This window comes from Dasypus novemcinctus, chromosome 1 (genome assembly GCF_030445035.2).
Source record: "Dasypus novemcinctus isolate mDasNov1 chromosome 1, mDasNov1.1.hap2, whole genome shotgun sequence".
Lineage (NCBI taxonomy): Eukaryota > Metazoa > Chordata > Mammalia > Cingulata > Dasypodidae > Dasypus > Dasypus novemcinctus.
The window spans coordinates 97,982,464-98,005,600 of record NC_080673.1 but is presented as its reverse complement, the minus strand read 5'-3'; the positions used below and the strand labels follow the sequence as shown (position 1 = coordinate 98,005,600).

General features: G+C 36.5%; 2 protein-coding genes across 11 annotated transcripts in view; one reads left to right on the top strand and one right to left on the bottom strand.

Moving 5' to 3' along the window:
* The window catches only part of LOC131278081 (uncharacterized), a 58,744-nt gene extending 55,669 nt beyond the window's left edge, over positions 1–3,075 (bottom strand). For 6 of the 8 annotated variants that reach the window (XR_011648878.1, XR_011648879.1, XR_009185288.2 and 3 more), the window contains exon 1: positions 2,928–3,075. The gene's annotated coding sequence lies outside the window, so the exon portion shown is untranslated. Of the gene's footprint in view, positions 1–2,394; positions 2,544–2,634; positions 2,789–2,927 lie in introns of those variants that run through there. The other 2 variants (XR_011648876.1, XR_011648877.1) reach the window with 2 other exon arrangements.
* Positions 1–22,714, top strand: part of CISD2 (CDGSH iron sulfur domain 2) — an 86,169-nt gene extending 63,455 nt beyond the window's left edge. For 2 of the 3 annotated variants that reach the window (XM_058294833.2, XM_071215329.1), the window contains exons 2-3: positions 16,824–17,038; positions 18,795–22,714. In XM_058294833.2, coding sequence (XP_058150816.1) covers positions 16,824–17,038; positions 18,795–18,884 — 305 coding nt within the window. In that variant the 3' untranslated portion in view covers positions 18,885–22,714. Of the gene's footprint in view, positions 1–3,130; positions 3,366–16,823; positions 17,039–18,794 lie in introns of those variants that run through there. The other variant, XM_004459863.5, reaches the window with a different exon arrangement.
* The last annotated feature ends 423 nt before the right edge of the window (positions 22,715–23,137 follow it).

Below are 23,137 nucleotides of genomic sequence, written 5' to 3'. Positions count from 1 at the left end.
CAAATTGTGTGATATTTGTCACAATGGTGGTATTGTTCATACTGGTAAACCAAGACAGTTTTTGGTACTGGAAAGGGGGGTGCTGCTATTACAAATACCTAAAATAAGGAAGTGGTTTTGGAATTGGGTAATGGTTACAGCCTGGAAAAATTCTGAGATGCCTGGGTAGAAAAAGCATTGATTGTTTTTAAAAGACTGTTGGTAGAGATATGGCTCTTAAAAGTGTTTCTGGTGAGAGCTCAGAAATAAGTGAGAGCACCAGAGAAAGTTTCTATCATCTTAGGAAAGACATAATGTATCATGAATAGAATGTCGGTAGAAACACAGATGTTAAAGGTACTTCCACTGGGGCCTTAGAAGGAAAAGATATATGTGTTCATAGAAACTGGGAGAAAGTCAGTCCTTGTTTATAAAGTGGCAGTGCAATAAGCAAAATTGTGTTTTGATGTCAGGTGGAAGGTATAAATTGTAAATGATGACTCTGGATATTTAGCTAAGATTTCCAAGCTAAGTTTGGAAGGTGGTACCTGGTTTCTCCTTGCTGCTTATAGTAAAATGAGAGAGGAAGGGGATTAAATGAGGACTGAACTATTAAGCACAAAGGAAACAGCAATTGTTGATTTCGAATATTCTTAGTCTATCCATATAATACATTCTGAAACTGGGCTAGGAGCTGCTCTATCAAGGCCCTCCCTGAGCTCCTGGGGCATGAATTTCCAGAAAACGCAGCTACATGTAAAGGTGTAGCTGAACCATCCTTTTCTAAGGAGATTAGGCATATGACTCATGGATTGCAGTCAGCCATCTCAGACGAAGTCAGATTTGGAAATGCATTTTTGCAAGTCAAATTTGGAAATGCATTTTTCCAGGAAGAATCTGAGGAAGATCCTTTTGTTTGACAGTTTGGACAAAACCACATAAAACCAGAACTACATGCAAAACCGACAACGTTTTTGACAATTTTGTATGAGCAGAAGCATGGCCAGTCTAGACTGAAAGGGACAGAACTGTGGAAGCAGAGGTGTAGACTGAAGTAATCTTCTTGGACCAAGAATGAAGGGCTTCTACCTGTCCCTTTGGATAGGGTGGGGTTTCTACCTCTTGAAGGTATATTATCAGTTAAGGTATGGACTCATTTGTCAATAGGATCTTGGAAGATCCTGTTCAGATTTGCTCAAACTGAATCAGGGAAGACCTTAATCCATATCACTAGAGTCCTTTATAAGTGGAAGAAATAAAGGCATAGTCTGAGAAAATCACAACGAAGAAAACCAAGGACATTGTCATATGACATTGGATTACCATCACCAGAATGCTACTGACCCCAAGAGAAAGCATGGACTTGTCAATGCCTTGATTTTAGACTTCTGGCCTCCAAAACTGTGAGCAAATAAATTCTTGTTGTTTAAACCAACCCACTGTATAGCTTTATCATAGCAGCCTGGCAAACTAAGCCACAGCATATTAAAGATAACAGTCAATAGAACAAACATTGAGATGACAGGGACATTTAAGTTCCATCATTTGCAAGAGAAACAAGCTCTGAAGTCCCCCTCCCAAACCAAAAGTAAACTCCCATAAGGAAAATGAAAGGAAACCTCAATGTAAACATCAACCTTTAAACATTTTTAAAAAAATTTTTAACAGGGGAAGCAAGCATTCAAACCACTGAGCTACATCTGCTTCCAAATGAGTTGGATTGTACATTTGCTTGCTTGTTTTTTTTCTTTTTTAAAGGAGGTTCCACGGATGGAACTTGGGACCTTATACATGGGAAATAGGCACCCAACCACTACCAGCAACATTTACTCTCCAACACCAACTTTTTTTTCTTTCTTTCTTCTATCTGGTTGTTTCATGCACTTCTCTACACCACACAGGTCTGGGATGCCTGAACCTGTGTCCTCCATATGGTAAACATATTAAACGAGAACTCAGTTGGTTTAGCCACAGCCGTTTTCCCCACAACAACCTTTTTATCATCATTTGGTATATTTTCCTAGCTCATGAACGTGAACCTATATCTAAACACATCTTCATGGAATTTCCATTGTAATTTTACTTTGAAAATAAAAATAGGGTAAAATAATGGAAAACGTTTCATGCAGATTTCAATTACCTCTCTTGTCAGCAGTTACTCTTTAGTGAAGGACAATCAAAAATATAAAATTTAAAACATCCCTGAGTGTAAAGTGTTGGTCAAATTTCTTCCCTTTGCCACTTTAAAAAGATGAAGGGGAAAAAAATTTAAAGCGTATTTACTACAACTAGATGTTGCATTAATTCACACAATATGAAATGTGGAATACGTACAATTGTTGGGATTCTACCTTGTTAGTGGAATTTAGAACTGTAAATAACGCACGGTTTATAATGGACCACCATACAAACATGCCATCAGTTATTTCGACTTCATTAAAAATATGAAACAAATCACAGAAGGTGTTTCAGGAGACTGAAGCTATCTCCTATCATCCAAATCTTTTAAAGGTCATAAAAAAAATTCCAGGGCCTTCATGGATACTTAAGGATTCTAAGACGCCCTGCAACAACAAAAAAAGGGAAACTCTTAAAAGTTTTGTATATTTTTACCACATTTCCAAAGGATTTTAGTTAATAGAAAAAAGAACTGACCTGCGGAAGGAACTGAAAGTAAGAAGATACTACGGATTTTCCAAGTTGCAAAAGCCTCAAGATTTCCCCGCAGGGTAGCACTAGGTTGCCGAGGGGCAGAGCGGTAAAGCAGTCCCTAGTTTAGGTAGAGTGTTTTTACTTCTTTTTTAAAATTCTGGCGTGGGGAAATGAGGGAGCAAAATTAGGTGCCGTGGAGGGGGCTCTTAGGTGAGTTTGCACCTCTAGGGCTTCAACCTGTTCCGGGAAGAGGCTGAGACCAGAGGGGCCAAAGAGAGGCCGCACGAGAAACTCACTTTTGAAAGGCACTTTCCCGGTTACAGAGCACTCTCACGTGCTTTATCTCATCGCACATAGTATCCTTTCTGCTGGTCTCCAGCGTCCACACAAGTAAAAGGCCCAACTGGCGACTTCTTAGAAATTGAGATTCCAAGGACGGTTTCGCTACGCTCCCGGGCGCCGACTGGGCGCGCACGTCACTCGCCGTCCGCCAATGGGCATCCGGCAGGTCACCTCTCCCCGCGATCGCCGCCTCGCGCCCGCTGGCCGCTTCCGTTCTCCGCGCAAGCGCAGCAGCTTGGCCGGGTGAACCGAGCAGGGTTCGGGAGAAGCGCGGACACCGCCGGCGAGGATGGTGTTGGAGAGCGTGGCTCGTATCGTGAAGGTGCAGCTCCCCGCGTATCTTAAGCGACTCCCAGTCCCGGAAAGCATTACTGGATTTGCCCGGCTAACAGGTAAACTTCCCCACCAGCCAGTCTCATCCTCGCACGCTCCACGACGACGGGGCAGAGAGGATAAAAATCCTCGGGCTAAAAGGCGGGGAGGGGCTTGGGGAGTGTCTCATGACCCCGTGACCCTGCGCGCGGAAGCAGGTGTGCGCATGTGCTGTCACCTCTTGGTTCTTGGCGGCCCCGGGGCCCTTCTTGTTCTCGTGGGTTTGTTTGGTGCCCGTCCAAGGTTTTATTTTTGTTTTGCGAGGCGGTGATGAGTTGGAAGCCGGCCAAGCTTCTTTCTCCTGCATCGAGTATCTGTCCTATTTTCCTATTCACTGCTCTCTGCAGTTTGCTTGTTTATTTTAGAGCAGGATAAGTCCTTGCTCTTGGCTGGGTTTTTACTCCACAGTGTATGAATGGAGTATGTGGGAGAGAAATCTAGGCATATGCGATATTATGTATGTATATGACTTTTTTTGTAATTAAATTATAAAATAACTTTAATTCCCACAAGGGGCAGTTGACCTATTCACGGAGGCATTACTGCAGATCCTGGGACTGTTGGGGTGACTTGGATTGGAGGAAGGAAACTAGCCAGAAGACTGGTCTGTGGAAATAAGGAAGCAGAGTTAGGAACCGCTGGTGTGATGGACCGAATCTCACAAAATGAAATTAAATGAATATACGTGGCATTCTCCGCTTAAGGCCCCTTCTCCACAAAAAAGGAAATCACAACTCAGGATTTCACATGTAGAGAATATCTCCAGAATGCAGTCAACACTTGTAAGATTTGCTTACACTGACCTTTACCGTTAAAGGGGGGTGTTGGTAAAGACAACTCAGACCGACTGGATTGGTGAAGAAACAAAAACATTGATTCTGCAAACATTTAGCTCCTACGTATCAGGAATGCAAACATGAATTAGGATAATCTTGATGTAAATAGGGTTGTCTTAGAGTAAGATTCTTAGCAGCTTACTTTAAAGACATTTGGAAAGCTTTCTGGAGGAAGAAACATGAGATTTATTGTGGGGATGAATAGAAAAAACCAGGGCCAAATTAGTGGGAGGTGGATTTCAGCTTTAAAACAAGGAATGTATATGTGTATAAAATATGCTTTCTCTAAATGAATGGACTTCTTTGAGTGATAACCACACTCAGATAAAAAAGCAGTCTGGAGGGCTCCTTGATGATAATGGGTAGATTTACATAGGCTAAACTAGATGATGAAGTTCTCTTCCAAATAGATTCTTTGAATTCTAGTCAGAGACAAATGCTCTGATGAGAAATAGATTGTGAGATTTCAACATTTTTAGATGTTAAGGGGTTTTGGTAGAAAGCATGTAATTGAGCAGAAAGCGTGACAACAGAATAATAGACATTAAAAAGAAATACCTAAACATCAAAAGCAGCATAAAATTAAAAACTATTTAATATAACCAAATGTTTATAAGCCTCAACGTCTTCCTTTGATCCTGTTAGTGTATTCATGTAGAATTGCAGCAATTACGTAAAATTTTGACTTTTTACCCAGTTTGTATTTTAGTGAAATCCTCACCTCACTTTAACAGGTATATAATCTTACATATCACATTCTGCCTATTCATTTCTCTGGAAATTTGTAATGTTTCCATTTTTTAAATTATAAGCTTAGTGGTAAGTATCCCCATACCAATTGTCATTTTTCCTCCCATTTCAATTGTGCTCTTGACTGTAGCCACTCAAATGGTAATACCTGGTCAAAGGAAATCATTATGTGACATTTGTTCCATCTTGTCAACTTACCTTCTTTAAAATGTGAATAAATTGCCAAGTTTTTACCAGTCAAAAAAGAAAAAAGTCCCCTTCTCCCACCCTATCCAATGTAACCTGAACTACATGCACTGATTCTGATAGTAGCTGAATTTATATTAGTTAAAATTTGTGTAGACAGAGTTTAGTTGAAGCAGATTAGGAAAGTACATTTGATTTAGTGGCTAGAAGAATTTAGGAGCTGATTTTCTTTTCCTACTTTCAACAAATACCTAGTTCCTATTAAAGGCATTAAAGAAACACCACCAAAATTTTTTCCTCAAATCAATAATATATAGTAATTTCCTATGTAAGCTGTGAAACACTTAATGTAAAAACTGATTTTCAGAAATAATGACAACTCTTAAAAATTTTTTTTAAAATTTTATTTCTCTCCCCTACCCCCATTGTCTGTTCTCTGTGTCCATTTGCTGTTTGTTCTTCTGTGTCCACTCGCATTCTTGTCAGCGGCACCGGGAATCTGTGTCACTTTTTGTTGATTCATCTTGCTTCCTCAGCTCTCTGCGCCTGGGCAGACTGTGCTTTTGTCACACGGAGTGGCTCTCCTTGCCGGGCGCACTCCTTGTGCATGGGGCTCCCCTATGTGGGGGACACCTCTGCATGGCATGGCACTCCTTGGGCACATCAACATTGCACGTGGGCCAGCTCACCACATGAGTCAGGAGGCCCTGGGTATCGAACCCTGGACCCTCCATATGGTAGGCAGATGCTCTATCAGTTGAGCCACAACTGTTTCCCTGCAAATATTTTGATAGCATATATTTAACTTAAGTCTTATTACAAGTGTCTCATTTAGTTTTCCTTATATTGCTTATTTGTTCAGGAAACATTCTACTTATAATTGCATTGCTGGAAAAAGTGAGGTAGTCTGTTTCACACAACAAAGACAGTGATAGTTGAAGGATCTATTTTGGAGCACTGTGAAAGAAAAACTTCAATGACTGTTTTCCACTCTGCATCTCCCATTCAGAATAGATTAACATTTAGCTCCCCTGAATGAGGTATGGTTGGAATCCATAAGAGTCTTGTTGAACCCCAAAACCAACAGACAACTTTTTAGTAATGAATTGTTTAAAATATCTAGGAAACGAAAATATTTTCCTTTTCTATCTATGAAAATTACAGTAAAAAAAAATTATAGTCATATTATTGTTGCCTATTTTTCCTTCCTTATATGATGTAGCTTTTTTTTTACGCAGTTGACTCTCATGATGACTCTGCATTCTTAGTAAACACATGGACATCCTTGATTACCATGCAATATTTGAAAACAGACAATCCTTAGCAGTCAGAAACAATTTATCTTAATTTGTTTAGGTCATACTTTCAAGTGCGGTTCTGCCCTTTGGTATTTTAAAACTTGTCCTTTTCAAAAACTTTCCCTATCAGCATATAAACCTTTAAATTGAACAATAAATTCTTCCATTTAAGTCAGTAAACAGTTTACTTCCAGATTTTAAAACTGACTGAAACTTTGAATATTATTCTTGCTCACTTGAACTAGTTTGCTTCTTTGAAACGTAAAGGTTTTATGCATAAAGACAAGCCAATGAATTCTAATACTTTTTAATTTGAGAAGTTGTAGGTTTACAGTTTCTTAGAATAAAATTTCTCATTGAGATTCATGTGAGTATATGTCTACTTTAAAATGTTTTTATAAAAAGAATGTTTATGTATCTTTTTATTTAAACAAATTTTCTTTATACATATCAACAAAGCATACAAGTCATCCAAAGTGCACAATTAGTGGTATTTGGCCCAGTCACATAGTTGTGCATTCATCACCTCAGTCATCATTAGAGCATTTTCATTATTTCAATAATAATAATAAACAACAATTAAATATCTTTATTAGGAATAGGGTCTAATAGCTAGCCCATATCACTATGTAAAGAGTTGAATCTCTGCCCCCTCTTAAGCTTTATTCTGGTTTCCTGCTGTCTAAACTTCAGAAAGTCTGTGTTAAAATTACTTTCAGCTCAGTTTGCTTTTGAATGTTCTTTGCAATATAGATTTTATTTCTGTAATTGTGTTAGTTCTTTCACTCTACCTTCTTAGTCTTATTCTTGTTCTCTTAAGATAGTGAGAAATAGCTGTCAAAATGAGTATTAGAATTAAAAGTGTGTGGTCTGATTTAAAAAAAACAACATGGGATTTAAAAAAAGAAAGGAACAGGAGGACTTCACTGATAGAGAAAAGCTCTGTTGACCATGGAGTTTTTGAATTAAAAAAAAAAAATTAAGGGTACTCCACCCTTTTACATTCAAGCAAGTAAAAACTGTTGCCAATTGGGTACCTTTTTAATGGATTGGACCCTGAGGTCAGCCAGTTTCATGTATGTTACTTAACCACACAGATCTCAGTTGCAATCTAAAATACATACCTCTGTAACCCCTGATATTCTCTCAGACTTTCATCTTCCAAAACTAGCTTATCTCCTGAAACCCTTGTATGCACTCAACTTCTCATAAAGGCACCTCCTTGCTCCAAATGAAGCAAAGCTCTCCCTGAGGAAACCACTTTCTTTATGACCCTCTGAGTTGTATCGTTTCTTTCTGTGTCCTCCTTGTCTCTGAGAGAGTTGGCATCTTTCAGGCTCTGCACAGGCTCCACACTAGAACTCTTTCACCTTCTTTCAAGGCTGTGTCTTCCTTTGAAGCTCCTCCTATCCATAAATACCACCCCTTTTACTTTTTGCTGTCATCTCTTGACCTTCAGGCCCTCTTCTGCGTACTTTAAGGATGTTGATACCTCTTATTCTTCCCTTTCCCTTACAACATTGCACTGTCCCTTCCTGATCAAACCTGCTCTTCCTATTATAAAATCATTGTGATTTTTAAAAAATTAAATATTAGAGACCAATACCTCTGTCTATCCACATAATGAAATCAGAAATGTGGGAGTCGTGAGTGACCTTCACTTCCTCTGTTTACCTTATGCTCCAGGCCTAATCATTCATCAAATCCTATTGCTTTTACTCCCTGAGTAGTGATTCTTACTTTTTGAGGGAGTTGGATGTTCATTATAGACATCCTCTGAGATCCTGATGAAAGCTATGGACTATCTCCTCAAAAAATGCACACAACACATGCATTGTTGTAGACAGTTTTAGGAGATGCAAGTTATTTCTCACACTTATCCTGTCTTCTCTGTTTTAACAGGCACTGCCTTAGTTCCAGCTCATTTTTTCTTCTGGACTTTTTCAGTGGCGTTCCAACAGTTTGTATTGACTCTTGTTCTCTCCCACCAGTTCTCTCTTCCTTATGTCCCTCCTCTAATCCACCTTCCATTTGCCACCAGTGTGATTTCACAAATGAGGAATTTTCCAGTTACATTACTATTCAAATATTTCAGTGGTTGCCTATCATGTACAGGGTAAATTCCTACGTTCTTGTTGCACATCAGAGCCTTTCATGGTCTGGCACCTGCTCACTGGCACCTGCTCAGTTCTACAGTCCCCTCTCTTCTTTCTTCATATTCCAGCAATACCGTGGTGCTTATAGTTCCTTTCGTGTATGTCATGTCCCTGTGCCTTTGCCTATGCTGTCTCCTCTCCCATCTGCATGATGAATTTCTATATGTTTGCTTATCTTTTAGAAATATGTTTAGGTGTCAAACCTCTGAAGGCTTTGCTCAGAGGGTAACTGGGGTAACAAGTTAACCACTTCTGTATTGCTTATATGTGACTGCACATACTATGTAGTTCTGTGATCCTTTTTTGTTTAGTTTTTGTTTTTTTTAAAGATTTTTTTTTAATTTTTTATTTTATTTCTTTCCCCTTCCCTGCTCCACCCCCAGTTGTCTGCTCTCTGTGTCCATTTGCTGTGTGTTCCTCTGTGTCTGCTTACATTCTGTCAGTGGCACTGGGAATCTGTGTCTCTTTGTTGCATCATCTTGCTGCATCAGCTGTCCATGTGTGCGGCACCACTTTCATGCTGGGCAGCTCTCCTTACAGGGCGCGCTCATTGCTCGTGGGGCTCCCCTACGTGGGGGACACCCCCACATGGCACGGCACTCCTTGCACTCATCAGCACTGTGCGTGGGCCAGCTCACCATACAGGTCAGGAGGCTCTGGGTTTGAACCCTGGACCTCCCATGTGGTAGGTGGATGTTCTATCCGTTGAGCCAAATCCGCTTCCCTGTGATCCTTTTTTTGTAGGTCTGTATTCCATACTATATGGAAAGCTCCTTTGGAGTGTGGACTGTTCCATAATTTTTGTGTCTTCAATACCGGGCACATCATATGATATGTGTCAGTAAAGTTTTGTAGTTCTTGAGGGTGTGTAAATGTTCTTTCTTATTTTAAACATAAACCTTTCTATGTATTAATTTACACTTTTGCATAAGCCACAGGCAAAGGCAGGCAAGTTCAGACTTTATAGAAGTTACCTCAGATGCTGATTTAATAGAGTAGAAATTCAGTTCTGCTGAAATTTATTAAGGTCTTGACTTGCGTAAATCTCCAGTAAGGGACAGGAAGTTAGGGATCTTTTTATTCACTGGGGGAAGAGACAGGTACAGTCAATTGTCATTATTCCAGATTCTGTATTTGTGGATTAACCTATTTGCTAAAATTTATGGGTAATTCCAAAAACAGTATTTGGTGATCCTTTTTGCACTACATGTAGTGCCACGCTTTTTGCATTTTTCTTTTTGTTGGTGATTTTGCTGTTTAAAATGTCCCCCAAGTGTGGTGTGGTGTTCAAGTACTGTCTAGTGTTCCTAAGTTTGAAAGGCTGTGATGTGCCTTACGGAGCTCATACCTGTATTTGATGAACTTTGCTCAGGCATGAGTTTTAGTTCTGTTGGCCATGAGTTCACTGTTAATAAATCAAAAATATTTAAAATAAGGTGTCTTTAAGCAGAAACACACATAAAACCAGGTTATTGATTGGTTAATGAAAGTATGAGTAGAGGCTTGCAGGAAAGTGACCCTGTATTTCCCCTAGGACCAATGTTCAGTGTCCATTGTTCATGGCAACTTTTAGAACGTAACTACCACAAATAAAGAGAATCAACTGTTCATGCATAACTGTGACATCAAGGCAGGGTGCATTAATAGTTTCCTTTTGAATAGAGCTTTATAATTTATAGAGTGGTTTCCTATTTCATTCATTTAAAATGTTCCTCCCAACAGTCCTGTGAAGTACGTAGGTTCTTTGCACATACTCTTCTTTCAAGTCTTTGAGGTTCTAGGTTTTCATTCTTTAGCTTTTGGCTTAAAACTGCATTTTTCAGAAAACTTCCCTGACCACCTTACCTAAAGTTGCAGCAGACCTCCCACTTTGTCCCAGGTAATTCTCTGTCATCCTGTTCATTTCCTTCATAGCTCTTACCAAAGTCTGTAATTTATCTTGTTTAGTTGTTTGTTTGTTTATTGCATGTCGTCTTTTATAGAATGTACACCCTAGGAAGGTAGAGTTTAGTACAATGTCTGGAATGTGGTGTGTGCTTTTACAGACAAAATAAACCTGACCCTTTAAGAAAGTAGAAAACTGGACTTACACAGCAGATAAACAGTGAGATTGGTTATGTATTGAAAGCCTGCTCTGTGTCAAGCACTGGGTATATAGAGACAAATAAGCCAGCTGCTGCATTTATGTTTACATAGTAATTACACATAGTAGGTATTTAATATTGTATAGTAAAAAATTGGAAACCAAGTGCTTAACAATAGGAAATTGATCTGATTTCTTTATATAGAAAATATTTATTAAATAGTTAAATTGATAAAAGTCAGAAAGAGGGAATTGACTGGAGAGTTGCAAGAACAAGCTTTCTGGGATGAAGGAAATAGTCTTTTTTGGGGGGGAAGGGAGGCTGTTATAGGGTCCATATAGTTCAGTACTCATCAAACTAAACACTTAATACAGAACTCAATAAACTGAACTGTAAATTATGCCTCAATAAAAAATAAATATATTGAGCCAGGCATCATTTAGGCACTGGAAATACAGTGGTGGCCCAGACAAAGAAGATCCTTGCTCTTGTAGATCCTTATTGTGATTGGGGGACACAATGGGTGGATATAGTCATTAAAACTCACGTCTCCAAAGTTAAGGAACTGCGAAAATGTTTTGTTATATGATAAATGAAAAAATAGGATATAGACTTTATATGCAATATGATCTCCATTTTTTAAAAGGGTGTTTGCGGCATATGTATTTACACATGGAAGAAAAGACTAGATAGAAATACAAGAAAATACTAACTCTTGACTGGTAAAATTTTCAGAAATTTTATCTTGTTCTTCATACTTTTCTAAATTTTCCAAATTTTTCATAACAAATTTTATTTTTTATAAACCTAAAAAAATGAAAAAATATGCTGTACAAAATATATATATTACCTAACAATTAAGGTATTATTTTTCCCTCTAGAGTATCTAAAATATCTCTTATAGCTCATAATACATCAAATAGGTTTACAGAAAATATACTATCCTAAAAGTATTTTTTAAAATTTCTTGTTTGATTTTTCTGTATTTTATATTTTTTCACAACGAATCAGCCTTAATAAATAAATTTTAAATTATTGAGCTTTAGTTATATTGAAGTTGACTGTTACTTTTGAAAAAGAGATTGTGCTAAGACTGTTTTATAAGTTACTTGTTTTAGGAGATGATAGCTCTCACTGTTATATTTAGATTAGTGTTTTACAAGCTAATTAAAGAACAATATTTTCTAAAGAAGGTTTTAAAACAATATTAACATCATTTGTCCCCTGAGAGTTAAGGGTTAAGGTAGGAAATACTAAATTTTAGAGCCTAAAATTTAGATTTTCAAAACCATTTGTTTTTAATTTCCACTTGTTTTTTTGACTTTGAGTCATTTAACCTCTTGTAACCGTTTTATTTTGTAATACACAGGATGATTTACTTAATATTATTCAACATTCAACAAACATTTATTGAATCACTACTATACTAGATGCTGGGAGCAGTAGTAACCTAGGAATTTCATTGCCTAATCTAGAAAAAAACCTGTGTAAGTAAATAATTTGCAGTAAAATGTGGTGAGTGAGAAAGGGACTGACATTCACCCTGTAGTCAACATTCATTCATTCTGTAAGTCACTCATTAAACATTTGTGAGTCATCTCCTTTGTGCCAGCAAGTGTAGAACACAGCTCCTTTCTTCACAGGCTTATGGAAGAGATAACTTTACAAAACAAGTAATAACAGTAGTGTGATAATGGAAGCATAAGTAAAAGGGGCCTTAGAAGCACAGGAGAAAAGTGATTAATTTTACTTTGTGAAATCAGGGAAGACTTCTGGAGAGGAGGTAATATTTGACCTTAGACTTGAGTGGTCCATACAAGTTAGATAAACCAGGAGTAGAGAGGCATGACAAACAGAACTCCATGTATGAAAACACAGAAAGGCTACTTAGGTCTAACAGTTTTACTTGCTTTTGAATGCATGTGAGATGGGCTGTTTCTGGGAGTTAAAGCTGGAAAAGTAGTCTTGTCATGTACTTTATAGAACCAATGGCTGTAGCAGCTCTATAAAAAACCTTCTGTGGTGATGAAAATGTTCTTTGTGCTGTCACATGCTGTGACCACTAACCACTTGTGGCAGTTGAGCCTCTTAACTGTGACATGTGTCTTAGAAATAGAAATTTTATTTAAGTTGAAATAGCCACATGTGGCTACCATATTGTATAGCACAAATATGAAAAGTAGACGTTGTTTTATTTATTTATTTATTTCTCTCCCCTTTCCCCCCACCCCCAGTTGTCTTGCTCTCTGTGTCCATTCTCTGAGTGTTCTTCTGTGACTGCTTCTATCCTTATCAGTGGCACCAGGAATCTGTGTTTCTTCTCGCTGTATCATCTTGTTGTGTCAGCTCTCCGTGTGTGTGGTGCCATTCCTGGGCAGGCTGCACTTTCTTTCGCACTGGGCAGCTCTCCTTACAGGGCACACTCCTTGCCTGTGGGGCTTCCCTGCACAGGGGATACCCCTGCGTGGCAGGGCACTCCTTGCACGCATCAGCACTGCACATGGGCCAGCTCCACACGGGTCAAGGAGGCCCAAGGTTTGAACGTGGACCTCCCATGTGGTAGGCAGACGTCGTATCCTTTGGGCCAAGTCTGTTCCCATGAAGAGTAGACCTTGTACTTCCCCCCGTCCCCAAGAAGGAGTTCTCTGTCATCTCTAGAAATTAAATTCAAAGTATTTATATACTTTGCCATTATGTCCTCTTCTTATAAAGGACATAATGACTGTCACGACAAGGCAATTGCCCTGACAGAGCTTCATTCTGATAATGAAGAGATGTTATAGCCCCAAAGATTTCTACCATATAGTATATTCAAGTTGATTTGACAAAATTTGGTTTCAGAGGTGGTATTGCTACCACTTCCCCATCAAGCTCCATAAGATCTCTTAAAAATGTTAGCATTTACTGTGCATCTTCTTTGCCAAGCAATCTTATAGGAGCTATATACATCATACATAAATAAGTTATTTTATTTAGATCTCATAATAGACCTTTGGCATTATCCCTTTGGTATTTTATCAAAAATAATTTCATTTGGAAGAGTTGGTATTGTCAATCTTAACAACAGTTAAATAGTAAGGAAAATTATCTCTTGAGAGTAGTTTTGGCAAGAAAGGATATTAACTATGTTGGATTGGATGTCATCGTGGTAAAGAACAGGCTTTGAATTTGTATCCTGGCCTAAATCTCCTTAAGCTGCAGTCTACCGTTCTGTAAAATTGGGATAATAATAATAATACCTGGGAAGCGGACTTGGCCCAATGGATAGGGCGTCCGTCTACCACATGGGAGGTCTGCAGTTCAAACCCCGGGCCTCCTTGACCCGTGTGGAGCTGGCCCATGCGCAGTGCTGATGCGCACAAGGAGTGCCGTGCCACGCAGGGGTGTCCCCCACGTAGGGGAGCCCCACGCGCAAGGAGTGTGCCCCATAAGGAGAGCCGCCCCGCGTGAAAGAAAGTGCGGCTTGCCCAAGAATGGCGCCGCACACACGGAATGCTGACACAACAAGATGACACAAGGAAAAGAAACACAGATTCCCGGTGCTGCTCATAAGGATAGAAGCGTCACAGAAGAACACACAGCAAATGGACATAGAAAGCAGACAGCTGGAGGGGAGGGGGAATTAAAAAAAATAATAATATCTACCATATACAATTGTTTAAGCTAATACTGTTAAATTAGATAATACATTTGTACTGTTAGCGTACTGTATTCATTAGTCATTAATTTTTCCTAGCATGCCTTGGCACATAATTTCTAGTCTTTTCTTTTCTCAGCATACATAGTGCCTACCAAGGTATCAGGTGGGCACTCAGTGAAGGAAGTTAAAATAACTCTTAAAGAAACAGAAAGGATTTCCAGCAGAGGCAGGGCATTAGCAGACATTTGATAAATGCATGCTGAAATGTTTATATTGGTTTCTTGATGTGTTTATATCCACAGGATAGGAACCATTTCTTCTGTATCACTTACATTCCCTATCACCGTAGGACAGGGCTGGGTAAACCAGAAGGTATATAGAATGAGATACAGCGTACAAGGAGAAAATTCAGTATATGAAAGTTTCAGTTCTTTAAAATAGTAGCTGTTAATACAACATTTAGGAATAAATGTGTCTTACCAAAAAAAAAAGCACCAAAGACATGTTCTGTCTGAAATTATAAATCAATGATAAAATATTTTGCAGATACTGAGAAAAGTGTGAACATATTTTCTAACATATAAAATATGTGGCTCAATGAATTTTATTTATGATTATGGTGATTGTAATTCCTAAAATAAAATAAAGACAATACAAGTATTTGTAAGGAGGACAGTGAGATATCTACATTAGAACCTGTTTTAGGTTTCCACTTTCCCTAATCTCAAATTAGCCCTTAAATAAAACCAGGTGGTCCTGGGTATAACTGGCTTGATTGTGGGGTGTGTTTTTTTTTTTGTTTTTTTTTTGTTTAAAAAAACACCTTTTATAGCCTCTCACTAAGAGTAGCTAGACCAGTACCTAAGTCCTTAGCATGTAGCTGCCTGCACAACGTAGACATAAGCTAAAGGTTAATAACCCTCCAAAGGGGAGAACATGCGTAATTGGTATTGTAGACTATAATCTTCCCAAAGCAGTAAATGTCCTTCCTACAAGTGAAGTGAAAATTTCACCACACCCCTTGTGTGCGCTTCACATGACCTTACCAGGGACTCTGTTCTCATACCCTGTGGAATGTCTTTGTTCTGAAACCCCTTATATCACCCATCACTTTCTCATCTCTTTGTGGAGCACTCTCTTCATTCTCATAACCACCACCTTCAGAGATTCTCATCTGTCTGTAAGTCCCAATAAAGCTTATGCCTGACTAAAAAAAAGAGAGTAGACCAATAATCCAAGAAAACTTTGTCAGTTTAAGAGAGAAAACCAAATTGTAATCTAGCATGAAGATACTGATAAGAAAACTCTTGAAAGTCTTATAGTCCTATTAAACTTAGTCAACCTTGACCATAACAAATAATTTTTCTTTCCTACAAACTTTCTACAGGTTTCTATTTTTGTTTTGCCCCACACATTCTTTTTTCTCATTGTGCAAAAACAAGTCATTTTACTTTAGGAGTAACTACTCTCCTTAACAAAAGCACATCCTGCACATTTACATACTTACCAAAAAGATCTTGGAAAATGTCTTCAAGCCAGCATCCTGCAAAAACACAATTATTAAATAAGTTTGTACAAATGGTTACTCAGTTTGGTTAGAAACAAATTTACATTTCCATCATCTTAAAAATCTGGTACAATGCTCATTTATCAGTAAACCTGTATAAATTTAGGAAGAACCTATAAATAGAATAAAATTATGCTTTTATTGTACTTAACATTGGTGAGTCAGAAGACACAGCTATTTTTATTTAACAATATTAAACTAGGCCTTATTATCAGAGGTTTGTCTAAATAATGTGAACTGGAATTTTTTCTCAGCTATTTGGTTTTAGTTCTACAAGTACTTTTTTTCCCCCATTGGAAATATTTTTAAGTTTGGTTTCCTTAATTTCTGGGGATTTAGAAGTAATAATTTATATATAAGTGCTTTTTTTTAAAAAAAATCAATTTTACTGATATATATTAATAAAGCTTACAATTCATCAAAAGTGTACAATCAGTGGTATTTGGTATAATCACATAGTTGTGTGTACATCACTTCAATCATTATTAGAGCATATTAATTATTTCAATAATTATAATAAAACAGACAAACAAGAAAATTACTCACCTCTCAATCTTTCTATGTTTCCTCTGCTGTACATACCTGCTATTTCTGGCTATTCTTGCACAATTGTTTATTTATGAAGCAGTTTTATTGAGATATATTCACATACTATACGATCTATCTAAAGTGTATAGTGATTGTATTTTTGTTTTTGTTTCTATTTTTCATTTTTAAAGAATTTTTATTGAAGTATGTCATTCATACATGAACATACGTAAACAATAAGCATATAGTAAATTTTGTGAAGACATGATTGTGTTATTTATTCAGTTAATTTCTTAACTATCAATTAAATAGTTAAGAAATTAATATGAGAATTAATAGTTAAAGAATAAGCTCACATGTGAAAGCAGCATGCTATTTTGAGTTTATATTTCAACAGGACACTGAAGATTCTAACAAATTTGTATGTGTTTAGTTTCAGAATGGCTTCGGTTATTGCCTTTCCTTGGTGTGCTTGCATTGCTTGGCTACCTTGCTGTACGTCCATTCCTTCTGAAGAAAAAACAACAGAAGGATAGCTTGATTAATCTTAAAATACAAAAGGAAAATCCCAAAGTGGTGAATGAAATAAACATTGAAGACTTGTGTCTTACTAAAGCAGCTTATTGTAGGTGTTGGCGTTCTAAGACGGTAAGATGTCTGCTTACACGTACATTAAAATTTTGTGGAGTTAGAATTGTTCTTTAAAGCCGAAGTTCTGGGATTCTCTGAGATGAGAGATTTGTCAGTAGTGTTCAGTATTGAAGATCCATATTCCAAAATTAGGGATTGTATTTTATAATCAATAGCTACATTTGAAAAACTAGAACAGCAAGCTTTTCAAATGGATAGAAATTGGAGGTTTTCAAAAGCCTCAGCATTTACCTCGAGTAACACTTTTAAAATAAATTTGTTCATTGAGAGAGGATGTAAGATATAGTGGAAAATAAGTTAAAATTTGGAGTCAAAATAATTTGTGTTCAAATCTGGTGTCTGCCAATTACCTACAATGTTACCTTTGGGTGGGCAAGTTACTTAATCTAATGTCTTTGATCTTCAGTGTTTTTTAAATTTGATAATATATCACCATCACAGACTTTTTTGAGGATTCAGTGAGATGATATATGTAAAATGCCTTACATAGTATGAGTTAGTAAATGATTACTCTAATTATGAGTAGTATTTAATAGGGAAAATGAAAAGGAATTTGGAGTGATGAGTACTTTAAGTAGCTGATGAAATGTGTTTTCTACTTGATCATAGAATATTTGGGATTTTAAGTACAATAGTGTTCATCATAACATAACAGCAACATTTTAGAAACAATCTAAATATAGTGGAGTGATTAAAGTATGGTATACAAATGATGGACTATTAGGAAGCCATTAAAATCATGTTTTTAAAGAATATATGTAGGGAAGTGGACTTGGCCCAGTGGTTAGGTCGTCGTCTACCCCATGGGAGGTCCGCGGTTCAAACCCGGGGCTCCTTGACCTGTGTGGAGCTGGCCCATGCGCAGTGCTGATGCGCGCAAGGAGTGCCCTGCCACGCAGGGGTGTCCCCCGCATAGGGGATCCCCACGGGCAAGGAGTGCCCCCCCATAAGGAAAGCGGCCCAGCGCTAAAGAAAGTGCATCCTGCCCAAGAATGGCACCGCATACACGGAGAGTTGGCACACAAGATGACGGAACAAAAAAGAAACACAGGTTCCTGTGCCGCTGACAACAACAGAAGTGGACAAAGAAAAAAGAATGCAGCAAACACAGAGAACAGACAACGGTGGGGGGGGGATAAATAAATAAATCTTTTACTTAAAAAAATATATATATGGATATAAAATGGCATTAAGTAATGATGTAATATAAGTAAGACAAACGTATTACACCATGATCCCAATTTTATTTAGAAAAATGTATACACACTGTAAATGGATAGGAAAAAATATACCAAAATGCTAAATAATGTAACCTATGTCTGGATGGGTTATAAGTGATTTTTTTTTTATTTTTTTTCAAAAACTTTATAGTATGCATGAGTTTTATAGTAAAATGTGAAATGATTTGCTTCAAATTTAAGTTCTGTTTTTAAACTTAAGTATATGAAGGGTGAGCCAAATTTATAGCTCTATAGAGAATGAGAGCTTCTGTTGATTCTTTTGCATCACTCATGGAATCATCTTAAAGCTTTCATTTAGAATCAATATCAAATAATGAATTAACTATTTAAATTGTTAGATTCGATGTTAACAGAATGTGGGTAGGTTAGATGTACAATATATCTGTTATTAAGGAAAGCTGTCTTATGGTTTTCAGTAAACAATTTTTTTTTTATGAAAGCATATTACAAATATTTCCATTTATTAACTCATACTTAAAAAATAATACTTGTAATTCTTTTACCCTTTTTAGTTTCCTGCCTGTGATGGTTCGCATAATAAACACAATGAATTGACTGGAGATAATGTGGGTCCACTAATACTGAAGAAGAAAGAAGTATAATAGTAATAAATTAGAATTGAATTTAATTGTGTGCTGTAAAATCTTGTAACAATAGTTTTTCATCCTTTGTATATAGAAAGTATTTGAAATGGTGGTCTTAATTATTGCTATTGATTGAATAATTATTTCTGCCAATTTATTTTCTTGCTACACTACTGTTTATATTTGATACTTTGCATATTCAAAGTCATTTACATAAAAATTGTGCAGATCTCTCATTATAACTTCCAAGAATTAATGTGTCCTCCAATAATAATAGCAACATCTCTGATTTTGATTAATGGAGAAAAATCTAAATATTGGCAATGGCTCCAAAGCTGTTTCACAGAATTTATTTTAAATTTTTATCCTCACACTGTTAAATATATTATTTTTCATATCTCTTTTGTTTTGATCATTTGAAATGATTTTCCACACACCGTTCTTTTTAGATGAGTAAGGAAAATATTGCCATCTAGAATTACTTGAGTTTTCACAAAGATAAATAAACTCTTTGCTTTATAAAGAGTATTGTCTAATTTATATGACTATCCCAATTTAGAAAACAAGTAAAAAGTTCCAACAAGGAACAGCTATTTACATTGTAAAAGATTTATTTACTTTATAAAAGGCTTGTTTGTGTCTCTTTGTGTACATGTGTGTGTATCTCGAGCTGTTTGACTCAGTGACAGGGTAGCATGACAAGAGCACGTATGCTAAACTCATGGGCAGCTGCAATTTGACAGTCATTAAAACTAATATACATACATCTGAATTCATATTAAAATGATAAATAGTTCAGTATTCACAATTGTATTATGACCATGTTTTTGTTTGTTAAAGTGTAAACCAAAAAATATATTTAAAAAAACAAGTACAAAATAAACTACTAGAGAATCTTTAAAACTTTTGTAGTTTTTTAACTATTAAGAGTTTATTGACTTATATTACAAATCTCAAATTAATAGCTGTCCTTAAGTATGCTTATTAAAGATGCAATCCATTCCATTCACTGAGCCTCCTTTTTCTTTGAAGATTTAGAAGGCAGGTATAATTATTCCTTCTTCTAATAATAATCAAAACTAATAGTTTGTGAGCACTTATATGTACCAGACACTACACTAAGCATGGTACCTGGATTATGTAATTTATTACATGTAATTTTGATACATTTATTACATGAAATGTAAATAAGTTTCTGTTGTATGATCTTCACTTTATTGTGACCATCAGCATAAGTTTGGGTTAAAATTGTAGTTTGTGGCTTTGAGAGGTTTGACAGCATTTATGTCCAAAGTTATTGTTGCTCCTTCTACTTCCCAACCTCCAGTGGGGGAGAAATATAACATAGCTCTTATTTCTTTGACTCTGGGTGTTTTTCCTGAGACCTTTTCTTTAGTGCTCTTAAGAGGCTTCTCTGTCAGATTAACCAATTATTTTTCCACAGTTGATCATAAGGCTTTGGGGAAAATCCTATTAAAAGTTTGGTTATCATGGTCTCTGGTTATGAAATGCTCTTATTTATGTGCTATTATTCACTGGAATGCACCAGCAACATGTTGTTTTAATACATGTTCTAGTGGTTCTGCAACTTGAATTTCACAGAAGGCAAAATATCCTAAAAATGTGGCGACTAAAATAAAATAACCAACTTTTAATTATGTCAAGTAAGAACATTTAAAAAATGGAAGACTAATTATTTCATAAAATTAATTTTAACACTCAAAAAGTAAGAAGACTGCACTTTCAGAATAAACGTTTTTTTGTGTGTGCCTGTTTTCAAAAAGAGCTATGTTGCCAAATATTTTCCCACCTCTTTGCCCTGTTCAGAAGCCTGGGGCTAATAACAAGCTTTTTTTTTTTAATGACTCCTGTGCATAGTGTTTTATAATCAGTTGCCATCACTTCCTCTTGTAAATTCACAGAATTTTATCATGTCCTCCTTAAAAATTTGACATCTGATAAACAACTACATCTGAATTGATGTAAGAGAAAATAACCTAGTTCTTGAAATACAGTATCTTGAATTTGGAAACAAAAGAAACAGCTCAGCTGTTACTCTGTCACAAGATTGCTTTGAAGGCTGCTTGTCCTGCTTCCCCAGGAAACTCCTCATTGTCTTACTCAGCAAATACCAGGTATCCAGAAGTGTTGAGCAGGCTTGAGGTATGAATGATTCATTCATATGGGTAATTAAGCCTTGAGTTCAGTGTTTAATATGATGATTCATTAAATTGCTTTTGGATTTTGTAACCTAATTTGTTAATAAGTTTACGAGAAGCCAATTAAGCCAGCTGTTGATTTATATAGTTCTACCTTCTCACTGTGATCCCTTTAGAAACTTGCTATCAGACTGTTCCTCTGTAAAGAGTTTTAAAACTTGTGTTTAAGAGGATTCTTTAGAAACTAAAGTGGATGTTTTATTTGATACCTATCAGAAACACCTAACTAACTGCACTTCACTCGTTTGGAATTCAATTGTGGCAGCATCACCCATCTGGAGAGGTCCAGGAGAGATGTTTCACTAATGCTCTTTATTCAGAAGTGAATACTTCACATTCCCGCCTTTGGAGTCTACTTATTCTTCACAGCCAGTTCTCGGTTTGGTTAGCTGATAACTGCTCGTGTACAAATGAAGCATTGAAAGGGTGCTGCTACAGGAAAGGTGTAGCATACAGTATGACAGCAGAAAGCAGGGGAGGAAACTGAAAAATACATTTAAAGTGAACATTAAAGACTAACAGCTGAAAATTTCATGCAGGATCCTATGTACCTTAATAGTCCCTGAGGGCATCACTGTGATCAGATTACACAAGTCATGTTTAATAATGAATTTGAATCAAGATAAATAGTATGTGCTATTTAAGAAAGCAGAATATGTGTTGCATTCAGTGATATCAATTTCCAAACAGTTAAAATAAAAGCTTAATGTTTGAAGTGATACATTCATGCAGAAAGTTCTTGGACTCGTTCCTTGATGTTTGAAGGTCTTTATCACAGGAAGTTTTTCAATTCAGTTGTAACATTTTTCAAATTTAGTGACTAATTCACTACAGAATTAATTTATTAACCCATGACGAAAACGAAACAAACCAACAGTGATTTAAATCGCATAAAGTCTTTAGGTGACCTCCTCTGCCTTAGAGAGGGTTGAAAACCGTTATGTAAAAGCCATGCGAACCGTACGTCCATGACTGCTTTGCCGTCTTGCTGGCCATATTGTCCCTTTGCATTACCCCAGGTTGGATGGTAGAATACCAGCACAGCTGTTTTCTGTTTTGTTTTGTTTGTTTGTGTGTTTAAGCTGTGTTGCCTCATCTGATGTGCGTCAGTTTGTCCTAATAGTTTTTCTTTTACTACAAGTTCACTTTATCATGTAGGGCTAGTCAAATACTTTTACCTTTTGCAAAAATTCGGTTTAGTAAAGTCATAATAAACATCATTTTAATATAATAGTTCACATTTTAGTATGTAATTATTAGCAATTATATCATGCAATTTTGTGTTACTTATGATCATGAAGGACATTGAAAACCTGCTGAGAAAGTCATATCTATGCCTTTCAGCAGAAGAGATGACATCACTAGCTTTCCTTTGGTTTAAATGTTTGATTCCTTTGCTTGCAAAACAAAAAATTATTTTCAACAATTATGGTGGGAGATTATAATTTTATTCTTTTAGAACACAATTATTAAATAGGTCGACCACAATATTAACAAATTCCAGATCTCTATTATGAAGCTGTAATTTTCCAAAATAATGTGGAAAATGGGAAAAGGATAGTAAATTGCTTAATTACAGAGATGAACCCTTTCTGTACTCTTGAGAAAATAAAAATGTCAACAACTTAATTTCCTGTAATTTTCTATTAATATCCATCATAAATTCCTCAGCACTATCACACTAGATATGTAACTCAATCCCATCCATTCAGCAAAATTTTTTAAAAACCTTAAAACTTAGAAGAACAGAGTGTTCCACTATGTTGAAATAAGATGAAGATAGACGTTCACTTTTAAATGTTGAATGCAACTGTACAGAAACATTGGAAAAGCTAGAGAAAATAATTTCCTAGAAAAACGTGGATGACCAAAACTGACCCAAGAAGAAATTTGGAACCAGACCAATTATCAAAGAATAGGATAGGAAAGTGCTTTTAAAAATATATATTATTTAAAAAGAACTAGAGATTGCAAGGAAGATAATTCCAATATATTTAAGTTATCCCAAATGTTTTAAAAATGAAAAACTTTCCAATTCATTTCATATAGGCA